We start from the raw sequence: 21,344 nt of genomic DNA on the forward strand, positions 1-21,344 counted from the left end.
GCTTCCTATGCCAGCTCCCCCGCCCAGCCAAGCCAGAACTAGCTTCCCTTCTCTCGTAGACTGGGACACATTCCATCCCATTTTCCACAACGGCTGTAGTCCTAGCACTGTTTATTCAAGCATGGACATGCTACAATTAGAGCCAAGGGCTTTAAACATCCAAATGATGCTATTGGCAGGCTTGTGCTCCAACGAGTAAACTGCCAGAACCTCCTCTATGATTTGTGCTGCCTTTTCCCAGCCATTAACTGAAGTGCCTTAGTGTGGTCTTGAACCTAAGTGGAAGAAGAGTTTCTCCAGTCTCAGGTCTGACTTCCATTTGCTCCTCTGCTCCTTCAGCCCACCTTGTCTCTGAGCTTATAAATAACTGGCACGGCTGAATGAACCTTCTTTTCCTTCTTAAGCTTTGAAACTCTCACTCCAAGCAGAACAATCTCGTACCTGGGTACTGGCTGTAGTCCTGAACACCAGCTCCAAAGCCAGAAGACAAAAAGCTTCAATTACTCTGGGAATTCCTCTCCATGCAGCATGTAAAAAATCCCCCTCGAAATCGCCTGCTGCTGAACAGAAAACCCATCCTGCTCCCACTGGCATGGCTGCATCCACTCCCAAGAGGGAGCTACTTTGCAGCCTGCCAGTGGCCACTTCAGAAGCATATGCCTCTCTTTAGGTGTGTGAATATTCCCACTGAAATCAGACCTAGCCTTGGCACTTCTGGATCAGGAAATATGGTTTCATCACTAATTCTTTCAGCTATCTTTTCACTTGAGCTTTCCTGTTTGAAGGGATTTTTGCTAAGGTTGACAGCTTCATAAAAAGTCCTAAATTGAAACAATATTCCCTGGGAAATGCAAGTTAAAGGTAGTTATTAGCAGTCTAATGCAGACAGGCCTTTTTCTTGCCCCAACAAGCTTTTAATGCCTGTTAGTTGTCCTGTTATATTAAGTTAAGGACTTGCAGCTCTCCACTTGGCTCTGAGTTCCCATTAATCACAGCAAGGGGCAGTGCAGGACATGAATGTCTGCATGGAGCACTACTGCACTAGCCCGGAGGCGCTGAGAGTGGGTGCTGCTGCCTGGTGCAAGATGATGCTGGGGGATGTATGCACCCGACATCACATCCTGGCTCTTAAGGTCAGAAAATGTTAACTTCTTTAAACTATAATAGCATCCTTCAGTCTTTCTGGTGGAAGACAACACAAGGTGCAGCTTCTGGCTTGCTTTTTCTCTATCATGGCTTCACCTCATCATTCAGAGCCTCCATAGGTCTGAATCAGACTTACCAGGGGATGCAATGCTGCTTTTCTTCCCACAGAGAAATGCTGTCTGTCTGGATGAAGAGTTTCTGTTGCGGCATTGCCAAACCCCCCATGCCCCCCTGGCTGGCAGGACTGTGCACAACCATGCTGAGCCTGGGGGCAGGGGCACAGGCAGATGCGTATTTCTTAGAAAAGTGACCATTATAGAAGTCATTGTAGGAAGGGATCTAAACGATGCTCAGTGGTAGGGTGCTTTAAGGGCGCAGTAACCTCAGCCACCCACAGGAACCAGGCAGGACTCTGGTGCTGCTCCAGAAATGAATGAAAAAGTAAGAGCTCCAAAAGCATTTATAAACTATTCAAACCGCAGCAGCCAGGAGCTATGCTGGGAAGTGTGTGCTGCTCTATTTGCACAAGTAAACGTGAGCCAGCACAGCTTGTGCCTGGCCGTGCTACAGGAGCTGCAGCAAGGCCCAAGACAGCCTAGTTCAGGCCAACCTGCTTGCTCTGCTTTTGGTTTCTCCCAAGCCTCTCCTGCTGGTGTTCTCCTGCTAGCTGCAACATCACCCCGACCCCAGGAGTTACTGAATGCAATTCTCATCTCTGCCAGGGATACAGACAGGTTTGTTTATATCCATGATCCATGTTTGCATTAAGGAAATAAGGCGTGCAGCAGCCAGTCAGCACAAAAGCATGTCACGCAGCCGCACTGCCAGCATCAGGAATGGGGCTGCGCTTCAGCCACAGTCAAACCAGAGATAGATGAGGAGGAGCAAAAAAGTCCACAAAAGCATTAATTTAATGTCATGCTAAAGGCCACTGCTGGTGTGGAGTGTTCAGTGCAGAGCCCATTCCAGCACTAAGCAGGAACAGCCCCTTTTACAGCCTGGCTATAAGGAATTCATTTAAAAGCAGGATGTGGCCTTTTTATCTCCTGATTCTGTTGTTCCTATCATTAGCCTTTAAGCAGCAGCTCCTGTATTTGTGTTTTAGCTTAGCATAAAAACAACCTGGTGGGGGAAAGGTGTGAGGCAGAGGGTGAGGACTCCTGCTAGGGTGGTTACAGCCACAGCAAATCTCTGTAGCCTCAAACCCACTCCTGTCTGTCACCTGGCACTGGATGAGCGGCGGCATGTGTGTGAGTGGGGTCGCAGGGTACGTCGGGATATTCGTACGTCAGGCTGGTATTTGCTAGGCACTCGATTTCTGTCTTAAACTTTCTTAATGCGCAACTCATCACATACATTGCTATGTATCTTCTTGCCACAGGAACAGCACACTAGTGTCCCCAGCCGTCACCCCAGGCAGGGCCGCGCTGCCAGTTTATGTTTCCTTTGACTGCTAAACTGTTCACTGCAAATTAACTCATAAATAATTCATTGGATGTTGCATTCTGTGCTTAAAAGTTCACCGTGTAGGTGGCAGGCTGTGGGTTTTCTTAGAAGTGACAGTGCTTTTCTCCTTTCTTTTTTCTTCGTTAATCATGTGTGCATGTGTATGCGCACAGAGCTCCCATAGCATTCACAGCCTGATGGTTCCCCTATAGATGTTTTAATGTCTTTCTAGCAGATTATAGTCATTTTCAGATTTAGTTATTATGGTTCAAGATGACTGTGTTGCAAAAACTCTCTTTTGAGACTGGGGTTTATTGAAATACCCAAATCATTTGGGGAGTTGTTACAAATGACATATTATTCACAAATGTATCTTCCCCTGTCCCCATGCATGAACACACACACACACACACACTCTCACAATCCCTATCAGCCAGTTATTATTCCTAAGCCTGCTGATACTGGAAGCAATGGGAAGTTTTTGCAACCTGGTTTGCAAAGGTTGTTTGCTGGGTGGACATTAAGTGGCCAATGGGACCAATGTCAGCTCTAACACCGCTTACTTCAGTTTTTGGTTTGTTCCTTAAGAGCACTGAAACCTATATAATGTCACGTGGGACACAGTGAAGTGAAAACCATCTCTCGTTCCTCCTGACAGACCTCTTGCTATGGCAGGGAGGGAACATCTTGCTATGGAGCATCCCGTGTGCCCGCACAGCTCCATCCTAGCATGCTGGGAGGAGCGGGGCATTTCCCCATCACCCTCCCCTGTCCTGAATGCATTTGGGGATGCAAAAGATTGCAGCGTTGGGGCATGGTGCAACCAACCCCAACTGCAGCAGCTTCCACGAAAACCTCATTTCTCAGGGCATGAGATGCGGCATGCCGGTTCAATGAAAGAAGGAGGCTTAGGCTGAGAGTGGCAGCCATACAGATACAGCAGCACTTTTTGCCTTGTGTACATACTGTTTCTTGTCTTTTTGTTAGCTCTCTCCAACCTGGCAAAGCTGTGAGCAAAACCCCATCTCAGTTATGCTCTGCATCCTCTGGCTGGCTTAGGGCTTTCAGCTGCTAAATACAAGTTGCAGGTAGAGTTTAGGCCAGGTGATGTGGATGTATTTTGTTTGAAAAGGTGCTGAAATACTGAAGTTTTATTGTCCCCTGTGTACTCGTGGATAATGCTGTCATTTAAGATATTTCTGCTTCATAGTCCAGCTCAGGAAGGGGCATGGGAATAGGGCTGTCATGGAATAAGAGGTGGAACCAGGAGCCCCAGGAAGGGTCCAGCCCTGCCATGTGTGTGCTGTGGCTGGGGGAGCAGAAAACCAAGACAAATGAGGTTATTGCAGAGATTTAAAAGGTGTTTTGTGCATTTGCCCTCCCTACATTCACTCACTGAATGGAGCAAAGCAGACGGTCACACGCATTCCTCAGTGAGGAGGCAGTGGGCTTGTCTTCTGCCTGCACTGCTCTGCTCATGAGACTGAAAGCAAAGCCAGAAGTAGGGTAAAAAAACCCGCCCCTGTAGGTGTGAAAGGGAAAATACCAGGGCTGATGTTATACAAGTCTAGTTGTATGATGGCCTGAAGCGAAGCTGTTATGCGAAGGGCTAGTCACAAACCCCAGTTTTAGAAAGTGCAGATCATGTCAGTAATGTATATTACAACAGCTCCATAGTGTGAATCAAATATTTAAAGACTACCTACGCTTCTGTTTTTTATTATGAAATGACTGCAGAAAAAAGCCAAGTTCTAGCTGCTGGCCAGACTTCTTGCTTTTTCTTTATTAAATGAGGCCATATAATTTTCCTCTGGGATACATTTGGCACTGGAGCTATTTAGGTCTGAACCTTCATCACTAAATTTTCTGTTCAGTTTAAGGAGAGAGGAATCAAGGTCACAGCACCGGAGAAAAACTGTTAAGACCAAATACTACTCATCGCTGATTTCTGAACACTGTTCATAAAAATAATCACCCTGATTTAACAACTGAACCTCAGCAGCAGCAACTTGTCTGTACTGGGCTTAGATGAAAAATACAAAAAGCCAGCTGCACATCAAGCTTTAAAATGGTGAAGTTATCACTGTAAAGAGTGCGAAATGGGCTCAGATCATCTTAGTCTCTCTTTTCTGCTTTTGTAAAAAATTTTTGTTTGGTTCATCTTTTCTGTTTGCTATTTAAGGTAAAAAATGAAACACTGAATTATCTATAGGTAGAAAGGAATGAAAGCAAAAATTGGGAAGTACTTCTCAAAAGGTGAAATGCGAGATACCTGGGAAGAAATTACATTCTGATAATTTTCCCAGGAGTCCATTTTGAAAGACAAATCTTGTTTTTAATTGCAGCTTCCAAGGCTTTAAGAAATGGTTAACATATTGTTGCTAGAGTACCCCACTTAGCATTTCTAGCATAGGGGCAATGTAAATATGCTGCTCTTAAGGCTGAGTTTCACAACTCCTCACTGCTTAAATCACAGCACAGTTGCAGGCAGCTGATGAGGAGTTTGCTGATACTGAGGAAGGATCCGGCCACTGCCTGCCCTAGCAGTGGTGGGTGCTGCTCATGGAGCTAAATAGAGCTGCATCTCCTGTGGGTGCTGAAAAGCCCCTGCCAACTCTCTTCTTAATGAGGGTTAATTAATAAATTATTTCATTGTCAGTTTGACAGAAGTTCCAAATTCAGGCCAAGAACTTCAGCTGAAAGATGTGTTGTTTTGTTTTGTTTTTAAAGTGCCAACAACCCAAAGCCCAGCAAGTGATCAAAAGATTGCGTGTGCCCACCAAACAGTACTGGGTGAGCTTCCTTGGAGCCTGGTAAAGAGTAGCCCCTGCAAACTGGTAAACAAGTATTCTGGCACTGTCTCAGCAGCGAGGACTGGGCTCGTACTCCTTGCACACTTGGAAGGCATGCACAGCTTTTCAGTTGGGTTGAACTCTTGCTATTCATTCAGATAATGAGCCTCAATCAATGCTCTCATTGACTGACAAAATCCAGGGTGAACAAATTCATATTTAAAACCCAGCTCCTGCAAAATGCCCTCAGAAGTGATTGCCTGGCATGTGCAGAGTCACCCAGGAGCAGCTTATTAGTGAGCCAAATAAAATGAAACTGATGGATTGTTAAAGCATCCAGAGGTTTTCTAGAGGCCTTCCGTGATTTGGTCCAGGCTGCTGGTTGCTTCCTTTTTAATTATTAATTATTATTATTTTGCAGGCAGACTTGAGCTCATGCTCTCTACACTATGTGCGGGGGGGGGGGGGGGGGCTTGTTCCCAGATGTGTGTACCGGTCTGGTTCCTCTTGGAAAAACTTTAGTTCCTGCAGGTCTGGAGCACAAGCAGCACCAGATCCTATTTACCAGCAAGTGATCTTCTTTGAGATGTTTATGATGCTCAGGCAGGACCCCAATGCCTGCAACACTTCTTGGCTGTAAGTCTCTAATGCTAGGACAAGGGTGAGAAGTACAACACAACTTTAAGCGAGATGGTAACTTCCTCAAGGGTAAGAGTTTTTGGGTTTGTTGATGACAGGTTTTCTTCTGACAGCCATCAGCAGAGAGTCTCATTCCATTCTCTACAGCATTTTTGGCATGAATATATCCAAGGACTTGACACCGTGAAATAGATCACTGGTGTGATCCAGTCTGGCACATCCTACAGACATACAGATACACAAACACATCCTACAACTTCCCCAGCAAAGTTTGAAGACTTATTAATGTATGCCATGCTCACACAAACAGAAAACCCCTCAACATCTCTTTCCTTCTTAACAATCATTATTTTATTAATATATTTTACAAGATTGCAGTTGAAATCATTTAAATACAAATTTTTTTTTTATACAGAAAGTGTAATAAAGTTAAAATAGTTCCTTGTGTAATTCATAGCATTATTGCAATGCTTACAAAATTTTGCATAGAGTGTGCAAGGATTGATGTTATTTGATACAAAAAAGCTTTATATTTTCCCACACAACCACACACATACATAAATTAAAAAGAAAAAAAGCCAAACAAATCTGAATTTCTTCATGAGAACTGTGACAAAACTTTAAATTCACTTTGTCCTGTTTACACGATCAAGGTCATTGGTGGTTGTCAGAGTAGAGGTCAGACAAGGTATTTTACCATCACAGATGAAAACTGCTATAGCATATGGGTCATGCCTTTTATGTTACTGCTGTAAATGAATGGGGGTTTGCTTTGACTCGCACTGAATGTTCTTTCGCTGTTCGGTCTACCTACATGGAGCATTTGTTGGGTTGATATTGACAACTCTATTGGCATTTGCACAAAAAGAAACTTAATTCAAATAAGGGGTGAGCTAAAGAACCCAAAACCAAAACCCAAATGGATCTGAGTCAGATCTGGCAGGTCAATTCCTTCCTTGATACCGGACTACTGCATAGTGCAGATCCAGACCAAGATATGGGTTGCAGCTCAGGAAAAGCTTTCACGTAGGGAGGAATATTGGTGTGAATGCTGTCAGCTGAGCCCTCCTTCAATAAACACAGTAGATGATAACTGCTCCAATCTGCTCTTTATTCTGGCATGCTCTTACTCTGCTGAGCAAGGGCAGGATTTGTTCATCTTTGTGTTTGCTCTGATAACCCACATAAGGGGACAAGAAAATGAATTCCTCCAGTAGCACCTGCTACTGTGGAACTCCAGTTCATGGTGGTGGCAAGGAACGAAGCTGGATGAACAAGCCTCCATTTTCAGGCAGCAGCTTGAGCTGACAGTGATGGAAGACTTGCCACAGCTCTGCACCCATGTGATAGGAAACCCAGAGGCTCAAGGAGTCCTGTGTCCCATGCTGTGCCCAGGAGCACCTGGGTTGTGGTTTAGATAGGGCAGCCAAACTCTTTATTTTGCTTTCACAAAAGGTGCTAAACCTTTGGGTCCAAACCCTTTGGTGGTGTAGGCTAAGTTAAATAGACCCAATTCTGGATTTAAACCAGCTATAGTCAACACCCTGTGCTGTGAATAGCCCTGTTGCAGTGCTCCAGCCCAGATTCCTAAGGCAGGCATCATGCCTCGCTGCTATTTCTAGTGCAGAGGACCTGGCAATGGAATGAAGATAAATGAGAAAGAGCAAAGGCACCCACCAGCGTCCCTCACCCCTCAGAGGCTTCCCAAAGTGAGCCAGTGTACCAGGGCAGCACCTCCATGGCAACCCCTCAAATGCTGTACAGGTATTAACAGGACGAAGCAGAGGTGACTTTAAGAGCTACCTGGATACGCCTTTTGGAATTACTACCGATGCTTTCAACATGGCCAGACTTGTTAGAACAGCAACCAACAACTACCAGCACTATTTGTACCACTCAGACTGCAGATATGGATCATCTGTAAAAGCATCATTAATGCTGTGTGTTTCACTATCCACTACATCAGTAACAGCACTGAGACCCAGAGCACAAGCCCAGAGGAGGACCCAGATGAAGACAAAATCATCAGGCTCTGGTTTAGCGAAAGAGCTAACTCCCTTCTCTAAGGCAGCCACCCTTGAGAAATCTAGCCATAGTGTTGGGGGGTGATGGTGTTTGCAGCTAATAAGAGTGGGAGAAACTCTAACAGAAACATTCTTTTCAATTACAATACAGCCTTCGATAAAATTAGAACCACCCACAAATAATTATTCTTCAGCTCCTCAACATGAGCCTGCCTTGAGCTGTTTAAAGGGTTCTGTTATGTGGAAGTTTTTAAAAGACCAAAGAAACTACATTGCTTTAGAAAGTGATAATGCATTTAGCAGTAGCAGGCTTCAGAACACTTTATCTCCTCTTGGTGGTTAAGCCTTTTGAATGGGGCAAAAATGTAAGAGCACAATGCAATTTAAATTTCCTGTTCCATGCAAAGATGCCCATGACCTATGCTTTACAATGCTCCTATCCCTCTAATGGTGAATGTTAAAAATGGTGAGACTTTCCACTTGGGTAGGAGCTGATGAAAGCCTCCAAAAAGGTCCTTTTTAATCTTAGAAGAAAAGCCTGTTTGTTTAAGGCTCTGTGTTTTTAACCGAAATATTTAGTAGCAGGGCACAATGTGAATGTAAGACTTTTGCACGATTTTCTCCTTATCACATGTTCTCTTGCTGGCAGAAAGGTTCAGCCAGCTACATGTGAGACAAACATACAATTAACATATCACTTCACAGCGCACCCATCCTTCCTAGTTTTTAACACTGGTTAAAAACTAACAAAAGCTCAATCCATGGAGATGAGTTGCCTCAAAGGAAATCTGGCTTCCTCTGAATAGGCAGCCCAGACACCACATGGCTGCGAGCAGTAACAAGGCGAGACATTTCCTGGGAGAGGCACCAGTGCTGCATTTCCCACAGGAATTACACTTGTAGCAAATTAATTTTTAATTAATTTTTAAGGGACTCGCACCTCTAGTTTAAAGTCACTTGGATGGGAAATCTCAGTGGTGCACTACGCCTGTATCTTCTTCTTCACTCAATAAAATTCCTGCAGCTTTAAATATCCATCTTCTCCTGTATAAATAGAGTGTTTCACTTTTCACAAGGGCACAATTCAAGTGGCAGGACAAGAATGTCTGAAACGGTAACGCCTCAAGTCTCTACGTGCGTAACCCTGGGCTTCTCAACCACAGCAGACTTAAAAGCTTTCTAAATACAAGCTATTCACTATAATTTCCATCCAAGCTCCAAGCCACTGTGGTTATTGTGGAAGGAAACAACACCCTAGCAATCTCGAGCAGCCCAAGCTGTAAGTGGTTTCAGTGACAGTAATTCCACTGTGTGCTATGAAAGATCAAGCATAATTGCTACCATATTTAGTCAAATGGATGTTATTAATTTAAAGTATAATAGTGTAAACAGAGAAGTTTGCTGCATTACTGTGATTAGGATGATGTCTCTTACCATTTCTTCCCATTCCCTCCTACCTGCCTTGCTTAATACACTCCACTCTTGCTTGAATAATCTCATCAACACCATGTCAGTGTTTAACCCTGCTCCACTCACAGCCATAAAGCTGGCTACATCAGCTGTGAAAACACAGCAACTACTGTGCAGAATTAACCTAAAAGTCCTCATTTTCACCTTAGTCCACTGTTACATGCATGTTTTGGTTTCTGGGGGCATGTGAGACCAAGAAGCGACACGATGGGGATTCAGGGATTGGTGGTGATCTGCACATAGCTCCGTGTGTGGCAGGACACCAGCTACCCAAATTTTACACAGCAATTTTAGAACTAAGGAAAAAGGTTAAAATGGGGAAAATGGAGATGTTGCCAGCACTGCGTTCCTCAACAGCACTGGCAATAAAAACACTGGTATTTTCACATCCAAAAAGCACGAATCCAGTGCTTGGCACAGCTCCTCAGGAATGCACCCTGCGCTGGCTGGGGTGAATTGTGGATGATGACATTTCAAAATGTAAAATGTCAGCCATAAAGAAAAGAAGAGAAAGGAGCACAGCCTCTAACTATTTTTGTTTTTACTGCATGCACTTGTAAAATGAAATCATTACGGCAGTTACTCTTCTTCACTGAGCAGCTACTGGAGCTCCTGAACAGCTAATGCTCGAGTGCAGGTAAGCGAACAGCCAGTAGCATTTACTCAGTTTATTTATACCTCCAGCCCAGGATGATGTCTTTTAGCCTTCTGGGCTATTTCTTTGCATTTCACATCTTAGGTAACCTTGCCCTCTGCATGCATTGAAAGGCCTTTCACATTATTTCCTTTTCTCCCCGCTAATGAAGTTAAGAGTCTTCCTGTCACTTTACTCTCTCAAATGCAACTTTATGGTAAGCCTGTATTTTTCTTGTCAAGTTCAAAAAAGCACCGTTAAATTTAATGCATTTCAGAAGTGAGGGCAACCAGGGAAAGGATGAATTTCTGTGAGTCTTTGGTCTTTGTTGCATTCGCTTTTGCAACATGAAACTTAAAGCCGTAACAACAAATAGAAAGAACACTGGCTTTTGTTGTAAACAAGTATATGTGTGTGTGTATATATATATATATTAGTGCATCTGCGTGAGTGCATCTTATGACGACAAAAGCTAATTTCCTTTAAGAACATCTGTATTTGCAAACTAGCTATGATGTGAACTAACCTGACATCTCACGAGTTCCACAGGAATCTCTCTTTAACCTTAGAGCAATTTCTAGGGAGTGTTTTTCTTTTAGACATCATTTTGCTACTATATATTGCAGATGGTATTTTTAGGCTTACACCTTAAACTTTTTTGTTTGCACAGTGTGATATTTATGATTAAACAAGAAAAAGCCTCTTAAAATACAGGTGTTTGAGAGCACGACTGAGTAATCAAATAAAAATTACTCCTGCACATCTTTAGTTAACAAAAAATGAATATGTAGGAGAGGCTTTATACGTACTGTTGTAGTTACTGGCTTCCCCCTCTGATGACATTGTTTAGTGTTAACATTTCTTTGTATTCTAAAGCTACCCATCTCACTGGGCATTATACTTCAGAAAGTGTAGAAAAAGAGAACCAACCAAAAAACAACTCACAAAGAAACGTGGAGAATGGATTCACTTGTATAGTCATCAGGATCTCTGTTTTTGCTAATGGCAAAGTATTTTCCTGTTAGAAAACCATCCTAACTCACCTATGAGAGCCGAAGGGTCATACACTACCCTATGGATAAGGTACTGGGTATAGGTGAGCACTGACAGTCATTTTCCTGTCTTAATAAAGTGTCATACTTAAAGCAAATTTCACAAGGTCCTGAAGCCCTTTACAGTTTAAGAGTTACAATATATGAACACATTTATGAATACTGCAGTATTCATGATTGCCTAAGGTATATTGACATTAGTATGACAGCCCCTAGATTAGCATTTCAATGGGGTTTTCATGCTCACAGCTGCAATGCAGACCTCCACACAGTGCTGAGTCAGTGCTCGGTCCCTGAACTGTCACCCATTCAGCTCCTGCCCCAGCTCAGGCCACAAAGTCATCAGTGTCCCTTCCACTGAACTCAGTAGAAACAAATTCACCATCCATCCCAGCCTTGCCTTAGGTAAAAGTAAACTCTGGCTTGGGATAAATGCCACCTCCCCAAATAGCAAATACAGGGCCGATTCACAAAGAAATACACACAAACCCTTGATCATTTTTGAATTCCAGGCAGGAAGGCTCTAATTTAAATGAACTCAGGGAAAACCAACCCAGACAGGTACAGCAACTGTGAGGAATTTCTGGGCAAGGCAGGAAGAAAAGTGAACCTCGTGCATGGGATGGAGCAGCCACAATTTCTCATGGCAACCTGTGCCAGGGTCTCACCACCCTCATAATGAAGAAGTTTTTCCTAATATCTAATCTAGATTTTCCCTCTGGCAGGTTAAAGCCATTCCCCCTTCTCCTGTCCCTACAGGCCCTTGTGAAAAACCCCTCTCTGGATTTCTTGTTGACTCCTTTAGGCATTGGAAGACTGCTCTAAGGTCTCCCCAGAGCCTTCTCTTCTCCAGGCTGAACCATCCCAATTATCTCAGCCTGTCCCCATAGCAGAGGTGCTTCAGCCCTTGGAGCACCTTTGTGGCCTCCTCTGGACTCCAAGATGTCTGCGTCCTTCTTATGTTTGGGGCCCCAGAGCTGGACTCAGTTCTTCAGGTGGGGTCTCATGAGAGCAGAGCAGAGGAGGAGAATTCCTCCCCTCTACTTGCTGGTCATGTTTCTTTCAGTGCAACCCAGGATATGGTTGGCTTTCTGGGCTGCAAGTGCACGCTGCTGGGTCATGTTGAGCTTCTTCTTAATCAACACCCCCAAGACCTTCTCCTCAGGACTGCTCTGAATCCATTCTCTGCTCAGCCTGTAGTTGTGTTTGTCACTCACTGAACAGCAGGAGACTAACCATGTGGCCAACACAAGCGCAGGCAGCATCATCTAAACCTCTGTCTTGCAACTCAAGTGGGGCTCAAATGATTTACAAGTCTCTATACGAGATCAATCCTTGTCTTAGCAAGGATTAATAGCAATCAATAATCAATAATCAATAATCAAATAATCAATAGCAACAATTCCTTGTCTTTCAACACAACATATAATTTTATGCTTTTTAAGATGCTGTTTGCAAAACATATTGTAGCAACCAGAACTCCTTTGCGTAGGCATAATTAAGGTACCCTTCGTTCACTTTAGAGAAGCATCTGCAGTGATGGCACAGATGTTTAGGTTGTTCCTTAACAGCTCCCCCATAGAAATGCATACCAAAATAAATGTCCTTAAGCAGTTCCATGGCCTTCATGGTACAAGAACGTGATAACCTCATCCATGAGCCTAGCTGAAAAGACCAGCCACTCAAAATGAATTTACTGGGATGGAAATCCTCACCAGAGCAGCTAGAAGGTGCATGGGGATGAGGACTGAGCCTCCGGCCTCTCAGGAGTGGAGCATGGAAGTCAGGACACAGCCTCCCTGCTGGGTCACTCCAGCCCTGCCTTCCTCACCAGCAGGAATACTCTCAAGGGTGGGAAAGTTAATGCAATTTGTTCTACTCTTCCTGCAGCAACGTCTTCAGAACTGCTCGCATAGGATTGATTTATGAATTGGGCTGTTGTCACTAGAAGGTTTGTGTTCACTATTAAATGAAACAGGGGAAAAAGAATCTACAGTAAATGTAGGACTATGAATGGGACTTCACTTGTGGTCCCAGAGGTAACATACACAGTATTTTGCTATATTTAACATGGTAAAAAAAAAAACCCCAACTCTGTATCACTCTTAGATGCCCCTACAAGTCTTAACGCATTTCATTAATATCTGTTTTAAGTTGCACAACCAGTTCCCAAGACACCCTCCTGTCCCTCCCCCCAAATGAACTAGTTTTAACAACAAGATAAATATGATGTGCTTCTCCTTGCTGAGTGCATTGACTTAAGGCATAGGCACAATTCCCCTCTTTGAACAGAGATGGTATAGTCCTGTGTCCCAATACAATTGTTATCCTGGGTGACCCTTTGCATTCAAACATTGGCTCAAGACATAATAATTACAGGAATAATTCATTAACAAATAGATTGAGTTTGTTAATTAATCTGAAAGCATTACAGGAATAAATTTTATCAGAGTGATGCTTGGTTAGCAGCAACACATCTAAACTCAACTCCATAGAAATCTTTCCTTTGAGTCCAGTCAGCTTTGGATTAAGCCAGAATTGTTCATTTAAAACAAAAATCAAACCCTGGTACTCTCCAGATGGCAAGAAATTATGTGGAAATCTGTAAAAAAAGAATGGGCTAAATTATTTCTGAAGATATCTGTCAGCTACATTTTATCTTGAAGATCGCTTGAAGAATACCAGCTTTGCTTAGATATCACTAGGGATGGGCACTGATCTGTCATATTTGCACATGAGGTAATACTTTCAAAAGCATTTCAGTGGCTTAGAAACCTTGCTGTCCTCATGAGATTTACTGCAACTTGGGTACTTTTGCAGTAATTAATATATTTATTTTGCAGAGATTTTTATATGCATGGAGATGCAATTATGGATCAGAATTCAAAGGTCTGGGCTCTTCTCATTTGTTTTCAAAACTTGAACAGTGAAAGTAATGTTACCAGATCAGATTTCCTGTTTCATCCTGTGACTCCTAGAATTTAAAATAAGGAAAAATGCAACCATTGAAAGATTAAACCACAAAGTTTTGGGGGCTCAAATTCTAGAGGAACCAGCATCCAAAGCCCTTGCTTTCCAGTAATCTGCTTTGCTACGATCTTTATAAATCCTTAAAGAAGTCTGTTTCATTGTCAGCATCTCTGATATTTGCAGTCTCCATCAAATTTAAGTGACCTTGGACTGTATAACCTGAAAAGAAAGATTACAAGAATTCTGGCGTAGCACCTACATTACACATCTTATCTGGACAAATTTCTTAGTTTCTATGCATAGAATAGGTAATTCTCTCTGTTTCTATGGGTATTGATAGGCAATGCCCAAATCTTAAATCTTCATACCTTCACACCCAATCTTCTCAAAATTAAAGGTGCTAATGGAGAGTGATCCAGGACACCTGTCAATTGAGGAGATTCAGGATTTTTCTAGTTAATCCAAAATTCACTTTGGTTTTTTTCCTTCCAAGAACTAGATGCAGTGCCAGTTTTGTTAGCAGAGCAGTTTTGTTAGCCTGACTTCGGGTCAGGCTTAGAGCTTATACATCACATCTGAATAGCAAAAGACATCCTTGGCCATGCACAGGCAAGTCTCAAAGCCCTTTAGAAAAATACAGGATTATTCCAGCAAGAAGATTTGGGCTTTTCTACTGACCAAGAGCAATCCATCTCTCCCAGCAGGGAGCCATGCTTCAGGTGAAAATTAGAGAGTAATTTAACCTCAGGTATCTTGGATCACTCTATGCGATGAGTACATCACATCTGGCTAATTAGTTTTTCCTTTTTGTTTTTTTCATGCCACTGATTTAATGGTGCAAAAATAATCAGAGATGCTTCTCTTCCCTTTATATGTTGGTGGGTCTACATCGGTTCCAGGGTCTTGCCCAGCCAACAATCCCACTGCTCTGAGAACATGATCAAAACCAAGGGGTGCTCATTAGACTATATTAATACAGAAGGTTCCAAGGGAGCATCAAATCCAATTCAGCAGATTGTACCAGTAAATTTTGGTATGGGAAAGAGAAACGCTACACAAATGTAATAGGGTCACCCTGGGATTCCTTGTACTGAAACATCATTTTACACAGAGGATATATATATATTTTATATATATATTTTTATATATATATTCACACACACGCGCGCGCACACACAAAAAAAGTCTTTGATAGGCTTTCTGTGTTCTAGTAAAAATAGTTGGCAGCTGCAATCTGTGAGACCAGAACTGGCTTTTGTGCTGCCTGCGATGCCCCCACTGCAAATTGTCTCTCAAAGGCAGACGCTTGTATTTATCTGGCAGGTCGAGCTAGTGCCTGCCTGTGACAGAAACAACCTCCCATTGGGACACACACAGAGCTCGTAGATTTTTTGCCTGGACCCTGCAGAAGAGGAAGATCCTTGAGGCAAGTTAGGTAGTCTGATTTTTGCAGAATTCAGCGTTATCTGAAGGTGGAGGTGGGGAAAGAAAGAGAGAGACGGAATTAGTGGAGAGCTGTTATTTTTGATCTCATGTTCAAAGAAGCTGCCATCAGACAACTCAGCTACCACAAACACTGGGTAGGCAACTGTATTAATACTGATTGATACAAATCTGGGTGAGCATGTTATCGGCCTTTACCATGAGATGCCCAACACCTCCAAGTTTGTTTCTGCTAATCTACCCACTGCATTTTCCTCGTAGCTTCCCGGGACATTTCCATGTTTGGGTGAATCCAACTAGAGTTATCACTGCTGCGTGGCGTCCCTGCATGGTTCAGGTGCATGTAGCAACTTCACTCCCCCACCAGGACTTCTGGCACTGTGATCCCATTGCCAGTTATGCTGTCAGGTTCGTAGTGCTGACTTTTATGTGTATTTTATATATATCTGTAACACTTTCATGTTTGTTAAAAACAACTTAAATGCTGTAACAGAACTGAATTTTTCCTTATAAAACAGAACATAAAAGTGAACCTGTGGCAGCTTTTAGACACATGCAGCTACAGGGGAGTGCTCTACCATCACTAAGAAGAGCACAGTAAGATAACCTGCATACCAGAATATTACAGGGCAACTGTATTTGCTCTTATCCTCAATTACAGTAAGAGCCTCCAGTTTAAGCATTCAACCATCTATCTCCCGAGAGAGACAGGTCAATATATGTATTTTAAAAGCAACTTAGTGTTAAAATCATTAAGATAACTTCTTGCAGTAGTGAAATGCCTTGGACTTCAACTGTATTATATTAGGTCACTCGGTTGGGGTTTTTTGAATTTTTGTCAGTTTTTTGGTTAACACCAGTGGTCCGGGTTTGGAATGTCTTAAAATGTAAATGTTTAGAGATAACAGAAATGCAGTAGAAATCCCATTCTGTTTATTACACCTGGCACTAAGATAGAAAACTTCAGCTTATGTTGAAGCCCTACTGCCGGAGGTTCATGTTCAATGGGAAGCTCCTCCTGTTGAGGCCCTTAGTGGGTTCCCAGTGGGGGCTCCTTAGCTACAGCCTTCAGTATCTTCCATCACTGTGGCAGGAAGAGGGGATGAGAACCATGTGCCCATGTATTTTTGACACACCAGAAGAGACTTAATTCAACATCTATTTTACTTTTGTTCTATGTTATCAGTTTTACTTATTCTCTCTTCCCCTTTGGTATCTTACCCAGTGCAGCAACAACCTGTGTCTCCTAATGATCCCTTTCTTTCCAAAATGAAAACATCAGCTACAAAAGCTTTTTAGATCAATACTGGTGAATTAAGCTTTTCTTATAGAAAAATGTATGATAAAAGATTTAATTATGTTGGCCAAGTAAATCTTGTTTTAAAGTGACACGGAAACAAAGAATTTAGGAGCAGTCTGTATTTTACAGCCGCGTAAATCTGCTTGAACAACAGATGCTATTATCCAAGCACTTTAAAAATAATGAATCAGCTTTTGCCACAGAGCATCTCATTTACATATGAGCTGTTCAATCACTGCTAGCAGAAACTAAGCTAGGAAGTCCTGCTGCACCAGTGCTCTCATACCAGTGTTTCAAATGCATCTGCTCAGTGACCCAGAAGGAGATCTTCAGGAGATCTGTGGCTTGGTCTGGCTTTGCTTCAGGGCTTGACGTGCTTTGCTTACCTCTCCATCTTTGGATTCCAGCCTGAGCTCTGTCCTGCACGTGGCTTTCAAGCTGCCAGCCTCGGCGTTGATCTCGATGCCTTTTGGAGCCTCCATCACCAGTGCACGTGTAGGTGACTCCAGTCTGTAACGGAGAGGGGAGTTAGCCTGGTGGGTTGAATATTCATGTTCAGCCTCAGGCTGTCATCTTGCACAGCCTGACTGTCCATTTCATGGCACCTTAGGACCTACTGCTGTTCAGATCCACAGCTGGTTTAAACAGTGGGAAGAATTCATGCACAATCTGGTAAAACACATCACAAATCCAATCTGCTAATCACAGATTAGTGCAATAATCTAATATCTGTACTTCTGATATGAAATAATAACCAACTTTGCTATGCTGGGTCAAGATGCAAGGTACAATAAAGCTCCCCCCATGATCAGCTTGCTCACCTGCAAGTTCAGATTTCTAACTAATCAATGTTAACAGGGGATATTAGCAAAGCAGGACACCTACACAGAGAGTACAACACTTTTGTTCCTCAAACCATGGTTCAAGAAGGAACAAATTATTTGTCCTGACTCCCTACAATATGAGGTTTGGAAGAGTTTAAAGGACAGAAAGAAATCAATGAAAACAACCAGGCTGAAAATCCCAAGTGCCTGATGTCCAGTCCTACGCTTACATCACACTGCTCCCAAACAAGCTCCTCTCTGTAGTGCTTTGACCCCTCCAAACCATGGATACTCCACACAGGTATCTGATAACTCTGTTACAGCACTATTTAACATAGCCAAACCTTTTATTTCAGGCAATTGGGGTTAATGCTGCAAGATGTGGAAGTGAAAGGTTCAGTCTTCCTTACTGATTATCCATTCATAAGGCTTGTATTATACTTGTTTCTTCTCTTTATAATACACTCTCGTTACTTTCTGTATTGAAAATTATAATAAAAACCAATTCTTCCTCTTTGGAAATATCCTCTCTGTTGATTTTATCACCATTTATTTACTGCACCATCACAAAACTTAGGCTATGATCTCCCCAGATGAAGCAGGCAGGCAGGCAGGAACAGAAGCTGCTCTGCTTTGACTGCTTCAGGCTTGCAGCACCAACAAAACCAAAGCACAGGGCAGCACACAGCCACCCAGCTCACTTGGGCAGCTTTTAGGATTGGCTTGCATCACTGCTGTGGCACTTCAGCTGTTTCTCTGCTCCTCATATATAAGCATTTGTGCAAGTCAGTGTATTCTTAAATGGACTCCTGCTAGTACTGAGACAACATTATGGGAGACTGAGGAGAGATGAATAAATTCAGCTGTATTTATTGCAGCCAACAGTTCAATAAAGCAAAGGCAGAGTTCCCTCGGTGTGGCACTTTTCAGCTTATGGCTTCCCTTCTTGTTGCTGTCTTCATATTGCTGCTTTTTGAGCACCTTCCCCTCAATATCCCAAACTCATCCACAATTTCGTGGGTGACTCAACTAAATCTAATTTTCAGGGAAGAACTGAGGCATACGCAGCCAAACGAATGAGCATGGTCCCAGGGTTACCAGTCTCTGCACAATCTTTCTGAGCTGCTTTTTGTTTGCTCTCTTTAGGGAAGTCTACAGTTTATGTGAACCTTCCGATCCCTCTTCCGGAATCACTTCCTTTTCTGGTTTCTGAGGTTAAGACGGCTGCTACTCACTTTCCACCACTCCCACAACTGAATTGCAGATTGCTTGAAGGAGTAAAAGCTTGCAGAGAGTGATTGCCATTAAATAGTGATACCTGGGATATGATTCCTTCTGACCTTCCAACTGCAGTAATTGCCTTTCCAAAATCTGTTAGAATTTCTTTATGGTAAAACCAGCCACAGCCCACAGCCACAGGGCTCTGGAACATTAGGGTGCCTGAACACACTGTCTGCCCCACAGTTTCTCTATGGATTTCTCCCCAGGGATACAGTATGCTCCCATCTTCAGTGGTGTAGCCCACAGGCTTACCCTGAAAAATGCAGGATGCTCCTGACTAAGCCCCCAGGATCTGAGCTGCAGTGCCTAGGATGCAGGCACACATCCACTTGTGCTTCACAGGCAGAATTCTCCAGAGCTGAAACAGAAAGCTGGGGCCAGTTGTGTCTGAAGTCTCTGTAGCTAAATTCACCAGAGGATGTGTCCAAACCCCAAGACAGCTAAGCTAATCTGAGGATAAAACAATTCCTAAGAACCACAGCCAGGTGACTGCAGCTCTCCAGCATGTTAGTGACTCTTCAATTTCTTTGATGTCTTGGCTGTCTCAATGCATTTGTTCATCTGTTAATCTTGTAGCTCTTCTGCCCACTGAGAAATAAATCTTGTAAGTTCAAAAGCAGTGTTCAGACACCACAGTGCAAATGCACTCATTTGCAGCAGCAGAGCACTCAATTTGTGCTCTGTACAGGAGCAGCTTCCCAGTCTCACACCAGTGCTTTACTGGAGAGTGTAGAGAGCTGGGAAATTGGGGAATGTCTTCCCATAGTGGAGGGGGGTCAAAGAGGACCTTCTTGAAGATCCTCCCCTGTGGATACAGATCCCCCTAACATTCAACCAAGTTAAATTCATGCTTTCAGCAACCTACCAAGTACCTGGGAATCTAGTAGACAACACTGTCCCCAGGTTTTATTCTCTTTTCCTACCAACAAAGTGACTGAGTTATTTCTCCCTCCTCCACCCAGTGAAAACCTACAGGCAGAATAACATCATCTCACAAACACTGAAGTAACCCCACGATTTTAGATACATCCTAATCCCTGCACAATTTCTTACCTCACAGAGACCCAAAGGACCCTCTCAAGCACCTCCCAACAGTACACAGTGCACTGTGAGACAAGCACATGATGCTGGGGCTTTGCTGCTGCTCCATAACCCACCGTGCTCCGTGCAGTACCATGTGCTTTTTGAAGTTAGCTGGGCTGACCCCAACTCTGCCACCCTAAATCACTAGCTCAGACAGCTGCAATCTTGCTGATACGCTGAATTAACCAAACTCCATCCCATCAATGTTAAAAACACAATTCTGACCCCCCTTCCCCCCATTTTTAGAACCTTAAAACTACACAAATGAGAGCAAGCACTATAACAGCAAACTGAGGTTCTTCCAATGATGAGAAACTTGGGCTTGCAGCCCACATGGTTTTGTCCTTGTGCTGGGGGTTTGGAGTCTGACTCTTCTCTCTCCTACATGTTCAACACTGGTGTAACACCACCTGTTTGTATGGGACTTTTGTCCCAGTTTATGGCACTGCAAAGGAGGATGAAAAGGTCTTAATATATTTTCCCTTGGCATTTCAGAGGCATATGATTGTAAGGGATTTAATTTGATTATTTTCTAATAACCCGAATGAATCTCTGAGATACCTGACTTTAAACAAGGAGCTAAAAAAATCTATGCAAAGCCAGAGAAAGCAGTTGAGGACTTTATGCTCTTGGGGGTTTGAGTAATGTTTACCTAATACTTTCATTTGAATCAAGTGTTTAAGAGACACTCTCCTTTTAAACCTAATTCTGTCTTCCAGAGTAGAACCAATCTGGAGACTAATAATGAAAGAAAATCATTTAGCGATGAACAGACAATTTGTTCAAAATCAACATTTGTTTTCCAGTGTGATACGCTGGAGCTTTCAATAGGATTCACATCTCCCTGTTAGGTGTAAGCCTGTACTTACAGCAGGAGGCTGGGAAGGTGGCTGCATGAATATAGATTGTTTCATTATTTGCTCCTGCTCTTGAGTTTTACATCCCAGCAATTGGCACATAAGCCCTTTTTATTGACCATGGGTGCTGCTTATTTTTGCTCCAGTATTGCCAGGACCAGATTCTGACCTCTCTCACAGAGCTGGGCAAGGAGAGTAAAATCACTGCTAAGCACAGAGTTACAGCTTTCTGAATTCAGGACAAAGAACTGCTGTCAAAATTGCTCCTGTCCCACATACAGCCTCCTAGTAGGTGGATGAAGAAAACAGTCTCCTATCTTGGTGACTTCCCGCAACATGGGAACCTCTCCTACGGATTCCAGGGTGTAAGACACAAGTAACAG

At 43.1% G+C, this 21,344-nt stretch overlaps 1 protein-coding gene across 11 annotated transcripts in view; it reads right to left on the reverse strand.

Moving 5' to 3' along the window:
• Positions 1-21,344, reverse strand: part of SGCD (sarcoglycan delta) — a 396,287-nt gene that overhangs the window by 53,631 nt on the left and 321,312 nt on the right. For 10 of the 11 annotated variants that reach the window (XM_065691103.1, XM_065691108.1, XM_065691099.1 and 7 more), the window contains 2 exons: positions 17,303-17,426; positions 6,352-15,639 (listed from right to left, as the gene is read on the reverse strand). In XM_065691103.1, coding sequence (XP_065547175.1) covers positions 15,466-15,639; positions 17,303-17,426 — 298 coding nt within the window. In that variant the 3' untranslated portion in view covers positions 6,352-15,465. Of the gene's footprint in view, positions 1-6,351; positions 15,640-17,302; positions 17,427-21,344 lie in introns of those variants that run through there. The other variant, XM_065691107.1, reaches the window with a different exon arrangement.

This window comes from Lathamus discolor, chromosome 10 (genome assembly GCF_037157495.1).
Source record: "Lathamus discolor isolate bLatDis1 chromosome 10, bLatDis1.hap1, whole genome shotgun sequence".
NCBI lineage: Eukaryota > Metazoa > Chordata > Aves > Psittaciformes > Psittacidae > Lathamus > Lathamus discolor.